This window comes from Leucoraja erinacea, chromosome 15 (genome assembly GCF_028641065.1).
Source record: "Leucoraja erinacea ecotype New England chromosome 15, Leri_hhj_1, whole genome shotgun sequence".
NCBI lineage: Eukaryota > Metazoa > Chordata > Chondrichthyes > Rajiformes > Rajidae > Leucoraja > Leucoraja erinaceus.
The window spans coordinates 11679003-11687617 of record NC_073391.1 but is presented as its reverse complement, the minus strand read 5'-3'; the positions used below and the strand labels follow the sequence as shown (position 1 = coordinate 11687617).

The 8615-nt window shown below is 38.6% G+C and overlaps 1 protein-coding gene across 10 annotated transcripts in view; it reads right to left on the bottom strand.

Moving 5' to 3' along the window:
• ebf3a (EBF transcription factor 3a) overlaps window positions 1-8615 on the bottom strand; it is a 130938-nt gene that overhangs the window by 21337 nt on the left and 100986 nt on the right. For all 10 annotated transcript variants that reach the window (XM_055646674.1, XM_055646675.1, XM_055646680.1 and 7 more), the window contains 2 exons: window positions 7464-7594; window positions 6856-6982 (listed from right to left, as the gene is read on the bottom strand). In XM_055646674.1, coding sequence (XP_055502649.1) covers window positions 6856-6982; window positions 7464-7594 — 258 coding nt within the window. The remainder of the gene's footprint in view (window positions 1-6855; window positions 6983-7463; window positions 7595-8615) is intronic.

Below are 8615 nucleotides of genomic sequence, written 5' to 3'. Positions count from 1 at the left end.
CCCCCTAATTGTGATGGCAGCATCTTGACTGGTACAATACAACTGAGACCTGTAGGACATGTTAGCCAGTCAATCAGCTTGATGCATGGTTAAGTACTGCTAAAGTAATTGCACCCACATTCACAGGGTTGTTTAAATATAGTTTCATTAAAACATGCAGCAAAAGAAAAACACATGCAGGAAGTTTCTTTTAACACCAACAGTCCATTGTTTCTGCTGTCACACTACAAAAGGACAAAATGGGCTGGTCTGATTTGGCTTAAAATTTCCATCTGACAGAAAACCTGACTGCAATAATAAAAACAGGAAGACATTCATTTACTCCATACCAGCTGCTGGTTTAAGCTCTTAAATGAGTTCCAGTTTCATTTCAATAATGATCATCTTCCTGTAACTTCCCAATCATGCATTTGTCATAATGTAGTCATCTTCTTGCTACAAACAGACCCTTATAATGAGGCAGTTTTTCACATTAGCAGCATAACTACATAATAAGAACATCTGCAGCTCTTTCCTTACAGACACGGTAGACCCTGCAATTAAAACTCGACTGTCACCAAAAGTACTAAACTTGACGCAGGGGCCCACTCACTTCTTGCCTCGACATTAAGCTTCAACCTTTGTGAAAGAACAGGTTGTAATGTGTAAAAATTAAATAAAGTAAAATTAAATTGCTCAGTACAGATATATTCCTCTAGAGGGTGGTAGTGATTTCAGTGACAAACTGCTATTTGCTGACAAGTGGTTTACACATTAACCACCTGAATCCAAGGGGAAAAATGCCAATAGCAATTATATCACCTTGAGGTTATTAAATGTCCTACTGATGAATAACTAGGTGAACTTGACCAGGTGATAAAGACTGCTGTGAACAGATGATTGTGCAGCTGAAGGATATGTCTAAGTCCTGCTGTTTTTACCATAGCGCTTGGCTTTCAGAGGAATGTTCAAAAAGGTTAGTTCTTTTAAAGCCAGGCCAATAAAACAAAACCGATATTTATTTCCCACTGGATATTTTACCACAGTATCAAGAGTGCATTTTTTTAAACCATTCAGGCTAAAAACATTGCACAAAGTCCACAAATGCCTGGTTTTCTTTGGGCTCAGAAATAGTGCTAAGTTCTCCACTTTATCATCAACCGAACTGTCTCCAGCAACTCCATTTCATGTATGAGAAATTCAGATGCTCGGAAATTAAAATTTCAAAGATCTCCTGCGCCAAAAATCAATGGTTGGAGATCAATGCTCATAGAAATTTCATGAACTTTGAACCGATATGGGCATGATGATGAGGAGAGGGCTGGAATTTCAGGGCACTGATTGTTCCTCATACAGATGAAACACAGCCTGTGGGGCTGGAGGGAGGTATAAATTTAAGATCAGGTTGAGCCACATGTTTTTTTTTGCAACAAACTGCTAATGTTTTGTGTTAGTATGGGGTTCTTAAGCTGTGGATGGGGATAAAAAAAAAAATCATCTGGAGTCATCTACTGTATAGACTACTTCTGAAAACACCTAACACTTTGCACATTAACAGAGAGAAGAAATGAAATTGGTTCCCTCTGCAGCTGATCGCAGGTGCAAATTAATATTGTAAAATGAAGATCAATACATGGACAGGGCAAAATCAATAGCAGCTAAATTATTGCTGCATTTTCCTCCTCATTCAAGATGAGTTGTGTTTTCCTCTCAAAGTCAATACTTTGCAGCTTTTCTCATTAATTTCTCAATAAATTTGGCAATGAATTTCAATCACAGAACTTGGCAGGGTGAGCCAAGCATTGTGAAATGCATAGGTAGCACAAAGCCACGGTGGGGTTGAATGCATCATTCATCTGGAGGCAGCCTTGCTTGTTGGAGCAGTGCTAATATTCTTTCCCTTACTAGAGACTGCATGTTCAGATATTTGTTAAAAAAACATCAAAAAGAGGGAGAAAGGATTCTTGTGTGCTCTTTCCTTCTAACAGTCTTGCGATGGTTTCCCTCATCAGGACTCCAAGAGGTTTCAAACACTAACCAGCAGTTGTATTGCGGCACTGCCTGATTTGCCATAAATTGCAAAGGGAAAAAGTACATGCTCAATTGCAGCCACTTGTTCCAATTACAGACATTGAATTCACAGGTCACTTAATAATTACATTCGATCAGATAATGGCAAGGAATTTTCCTCAAAGTGCACACACTGACAGTGGGAAAACTGCCATGTTAGCTTATAATTGGAAGACGGGAACTACCTTTTCTATAACCCTGACATTGTCCCCAGGCATTCATATAGGCAGTCTAACTGGGCCTATCACAGAGGGATTGTCTTCCCACACGAGAGTACCTGACAGTAAATAATAGTACTGATATGTGACACTAGCCACAGAGAGGGGACATCTCATTGTCTTCTGTATAAAAAATGCCCCTGCTGACAACTATTGGATTGCATTCAAACAATTCTGTTTACATACCTTGAAGAATGCCTTTGATTTTACCTTTTATAGTTGTACTAAAACTACAGCTACCAAACCCAGCCCTGGGGTTAAAGAATACTATGAGGAATTGCTGTATCAGTTGGTCTGGGATTAGAGAGTACAATATGTCTTTAGTTAAAGGGACAGATGTAAGGATTCTGGCATTTGAATAAGTTTATGGCTTCTTGCAGTCGGGTGCTTGAAGGGCACGTAACCGTTTATTCTCATTTCTTAAGACAGGTTGCACAATGGTAATTTTCATCAGTTGGAAATTGAAGCCTTCATGCTAAAGTGATTTTTTCTCTCTCTCTCTCTCTCTCTCGAAGTAAGGATTTTAAGTTCTTTTTAAAAAAAAAATTGTTATCAACTCTCAATCGCCTCCCCCGTGACTGAGGAAGAAGGAAATACTCCAGACACTTATTTCCTCCCCGTTATCGAAATTGAGTAAACTAATCTTACAAAGAATCTTATCACGTTAATTAGTTTACTTTAGGTAGAATATTTTATTAAAAATGCAAAATTAAATAAAGAGAAAATATGCGTTAAACTAAGACTTAAGGACTTTTAGAAGGTCTTACAAATAATATATAATGTGGTCTCAACTCCTGCGATAATTTATATTCTAGTTTACAATAAGACCCTTATATCTTTTATTACAAGCTATTGACATTTTAATCTAAGAAATCTTTTGTAGTGGAATTGCCTTTGAAATCACAAACAGCTAGTCGACTCTTAATTTTTTTTTTAGTTTAAGTAGGCAAAAACAAATCATCCAATTCCAAATGTAAAAACATCAGCATTTATTGAGTGAAGCCAGAATGACCCTTTTGTCCTTTTTGATGATGAATTGCTGTCTTCTCACCGCTACATTTTGTCAGTTTTGGTGCAGCTGAGTCGATACCTTCACCTTGACGAGAAAACTTTGTGATTTATCAGTTCCTCTGCCGCCCAACACTACCACAACGTGGTTGTGAAGGGCCAATCACGACACAGAGAACAAGGTTTGGTCACAGTTGCCTGGGAAAAAAATAAAGCACCCTGTGATGATAGACAAATGCGTCTTGTTAGCAGCAGCCAAAAAGCGCTTGACTTGTACTAATAACAAAAAGGCCATGTTGGTCACCATGGGTCTAAAGACGAAGCACCCTGTCACTGCCCGGGTTTGGAAATTAGCAAATAATGTTCCTTTTCCTTGATAAATGGGTGACAGTTCCCCCTCACCAATCATTTTTTAACATTTTGATGCATGTCTACCATCTCACCAGAGGAAGGGAAAAGTTTACTAGGTCTCAATTTTCAGATGATGAATGAAACAGCTCTAAGCGTGCGAGTTGTGTATGAAGGATAGTTCATTTAATGCAATTCTAGTAAATATGTGTCACTGATTAGGACAAATAGTCAACTTGTGTAATAGCACACAGATAGTGTGCCCTTTTAATGTGCTCTATTCAAACAAAAGCAACAGCCATACAATGCAGTGGTGTGGCCTCAAAACCCCTTGTCCTCAAATGTCATCATTAACAATTACCCTATTGGGGGTGTTTTGTCTTCCCATCTTACCTGTCAATAGGGATATTTTTAGACAAAAAAAACAACCACGATATGTTTCCAAAAAATCCAATAAACAGGTTTTAAAGTATCAGCTGCGAGAGCCTTTTAAAATTGCCTGATCAGCTTTAAGGGACTTATTAGAGAGAAATTTATTGGCAGGAAGACGAGCATATCTGTCCTTCTTTGATTTTTTGCAGGGCTTGCTGACAGCTGGTACCCACAACAGGCCTGATCAATGGATAACCAATACAGGTATCAGATGTGGAAGAAACTGTTTTACAGTGACAAAAGATGTGACAAGACAAGGAAGGTGAAAGAAACAATGCCTCTACATGAATGTTACCTCTGAGAGTAAGCCGAGAGCAGAGTTTCTGAGGTATAAAATGTGACTTTCCGGAGCACCACTTCAATGCACAGTCTGCTGTGTGTTTAGTTTTTGTAAATTCAATAATTATCCAGTGATTTGATTTGTTAAAAAAAAATTACTGTGACAGCAGGTGTATACTGACTGCCGGAAAAAAATAGACATTTTATATAGTTCTGCCATTCCACTGCTAAGAATCTATCGTAGCAAATGCAAATTTTGCTTCAGCTTGGAATAGTATACACACTCAATTCTACAATTTTTCTTTTGTCATTTCTCAGAAAAAAATTCAAAATATGTTTTCAACTTTGCATCTGTTACTGAGAGGAGCCTTTAACCAAACAATATTTGAATAAACACTTAGGAAATACTTGAGATATGTCGCACAGAAAATAAACGTGGTGTGGGGCCTTCAGGGCTGGAAGATTCTGGAAACTTGCCATGAAAATTAGGGTAAATGATGATCGGGTAAAAACTTGTGACTAAATTGTAGCTGAGCAATTTAGTGACCAGAAGTAGGATTTTGTGACTATGCCAAGTCCCATTCATGTAGAGTTCAAGCCAATTCTTTGCATAAAAGCTGTATCAGAGAAAACAAAGTGTGAAAGATCACTGGAGAGTTATGATTTTATAAACCTGAAATTGAATGTAAGCCTTGGTGCTGAAATGATCATTTATATCCCAGACCAGTATATTATTAAAAGACTTGGGACTGATTCCAATATATTCAGCATTCAAACTTTTCCGTATCTCCTCAGAACATGTTTACGATAGGCTGCCAGTATTTGTGTTTAGTTACTAGCTTCAGTCTGCTGCAAACGACACGTTGACTCCTAGTAATTTGCGATAATTTCGATAATTGAGCAAAATAAGTTTCCAAAATGAGGGTGGGTCAACAAAACTTGTGGGTAGAAGAGGTCAGTGGTAACATCTAACAGAATTTTATTTATGGCATGCAGGAGATCTGGGCTTCAAGCAAAACAAACATTAATTTGCTCGAGTTCCTTTTGTTAAAAGACAACATTTAAGTGAAACGCTGGCTTTTCGTTCAAAGCCAAAGGTTTTGCTGATCACTCCTCAACTTAAAATGTAATCTTGCAAGATAGATTTTACTAAAACTTTGTTTCAATTACTAGTGTGACAATTATAATTAGTAGCAATAAATTAATGGTGACCAGTGCTCCAAATTGTTTAATTAAATAAAGACAGGTATGCAGCACAACCTGTAGTGAGAGTACCTAATATTTTAATAAAATTCACCATGATTTGGGGGGAAAATATGACTTTGTACAAAAGTTTGCTTATGCTCTGTTGTATCAGATTACTTCACTGCTTCTGATTTAATCCCAGGGGAGTGTCATGTTCATGTTGACAAAAAAAAGCTGGATTCAATCAGAAACAGAACGGCACTATCTGTACGAAAAGAGGTGTCCAATAGTTAAGAAGTTATTTATGAATAAATAATCAATTATTGCTCAGACGTATGAATTAAAAATTAAACTCCTTTTATAAGTTTGACCAATGTAGCATAATGTAGCAAAATGTATAGTTAATTTAATTTTAAACATAAGGCAATTGTTATTGTATTTTACAGTCTATATGGTAATCTACTATTAAATGGCAATTACACAAAGTGTGATTGTTAATTCTGGCACTAAGTGCCAGTTGCTTGAAATTGTTAGTTCTCTCTCATTTTTGACCTTCCTACAAGGGGGGTGAGCTGTTCAGGGAATAAGAAGGACTTGTGCAAAAGAACCGGACATGTCATTTGTGACTCATTCTTTTAATTCACCGTGCTAATCAACTGAACTGCTACTGCCTCCCATGGTAATTGTATCTTTATAATGACTGCAAGGAGCAGGGGGAAGAAAAAACTGCATAGATATAAGTGCGATATGTTTGTTCTGTCCCTGATGAGAATCAGCACAATCCTCTTAGTATGTGTGACTAATGGTGTCCTCCACAAGCTATTCTCTGAGATTTGGCACTTTAATAGGGCTGTAGATAAGCTGCTAATGTCTTTAAGTTATACTTTCCAAAGCTGCATGCCCTACACTATTGCTCTTGCTTCATTATCCTGCAGCCTCGTTGCCCTATGTCCCTCCTCATGCTGAGAAGGTTAAATGCTAGAGTGGCTAGTCAGACTGCAAGCTTGGTGGGACTCTGATAGAAAACAGCTGCCCTGGAGAATCACTCCCTCCTCTGCTTAAGTTCAAATCATTTTCATATTGTGAAATACAGTGGGACTTGGCTCAGCTTTCAATGGTGCAAGCAATTTTCAATGATTATCTCATTGTCCCCATCAATTTAGGAGCACTTCAAATCAGACAGAAGGTTCCAGGTCAGACAGGCTACGACCTCACCTCCCCATTCTCCCTGCTGGTGTATAAGTTCCCATTTCCTTCTTTCTCCCTTTCAAATTTTTCATCGTTGCTCACTCATTAAATCTTTGCAGGACTTCCAAGGCTTTTGATTCCAACTCACCAGTGTAGACAAATCGTCCAGGAGCACCTTTGCAGAACTGCTTTGATTTGTAAGACAGGGTGACTTCTACCACTCCAGGAATGTGTCGAGGTGGGGTTTGAACTCTGATGGCGTGGGGCGTTATCAGCTAGAAGAATCATACAATAAACAGACTTAAGGCTAAGATGATAGAGATAGAAATGCTGTTTGCCAGTTGAGCCGTAATGATGAAAATTAACCCAAATTGGGCACACATCTGAAAATGCGCCCGTCCCTCTCACATGCAGTTCAGAGATCTGTAGCTTGACAACGTCTCTTGTAAATGATCCTTGGTTTTAGCTTGCAGGAAAAGCCACCAGGCATCATTCACATGAAAATTGTCTCCATATGCCTCCCTAAATTCTCTCAGTAATTTCTAGTGCTAATTATTCAATTGTGTTGAATGATCTGGTACAAAACATTATCCACCAGGTGGCGTGGTAGACATCAGTTGCATTTAACACAATTTGTCGGATATATTGCCCAATATAAATACATCTTGGAAATCTTGCTGAAAAAGTCTTATCTTAGCTTTCTTGCATAGGTCGCAACATGCCGTATGCTTTATGATCCAAAAGCAGGGTGCTCACCTCACTCCAGACCAGCATAGTGCCGAATACTACTTGCAAACCATCAAAGAAGTTATCTCCGATTATGATGACTGTGGCTCCACCAGTTGTCCAACCTTCACTCGGGCTGATCGCTTTTATACACGGGGTAGCTGTGTGCACAAAAGGATAATAAAAGCTTGAAAACCATCGCCTTGGTCGCAGGATCCCATCCGCAATGACAAATCTTGCAAAGCAAAGTCACAAAGTGAATGATTGCTCTCCGCAGTTTAGCAAAAAAAAAAGCAGAGTCATATCTCAGCATGTTCATGTAGCAAAAGCAGACCATTAACTGTTTTACACTGCAAAGGCCAAGCAGCAGTTTGCTTGCACACAAGAAAAATAGCTTGATGTAGCAAATTATATGTCAGGGCAAATATGGCTATTACAAATGATTAAGCATTGCATGCATGTGGCATGTCAATTTATCTGCTTTGCTTTACAGATCTAAGCAGAGTCAATCAAAAGGTTGTTGAGGGAGATGGAAGAGCAAATGCTCTGAATTTCGATTCCTCATAAGCAGCTAATTGGGTTGGGTTTTTCATCCGCGAACTTTGCCTTTGGTTCAAAACTTCATTTTCCCCTGTCATTCTGTAATTACTACTTTTCACTTTTCATCACAAAAAATCAAAAGCGCTATATTAATACTTCTGTCAAAGGTACACATTTTACATCTAATATTGTTTGTCGACATGAATCCATGAGCCATTTACTTGACCTCTCTTTGTCTCTAGAGTCCTCACATTTGCATGAGTTATTACAAGTGGTGCAGACTTAGCACAGGAGGCAGCAGCTAGCACCAGTCAATCCCAGCTCACAGCAACCACTGAACTGCAGCAATGCTCAGGCTGAAGGCTGCACAGCCTCTGAGTGAATCGCTTTGTTCTTTACTTTGATCAGGCCTTCTTTACATGGTGTTGACAGACCTTTTTCATCGGCTTTGATGGTCTTTTGTACGCCGACTTTCATGCTAAGGAGTAAATACTGATACGTACACTTTCCCTATGACAAGCAAATCTTGCTGCTGCAATTTTTACCTGTAGGGGTTGGCTTGTAAGTGTCACATGTGAATTGTCCTCAAATTAACCTAAATACCATTCAAACATTTTTAAAGCAACTGCTTTCACAGTTGGT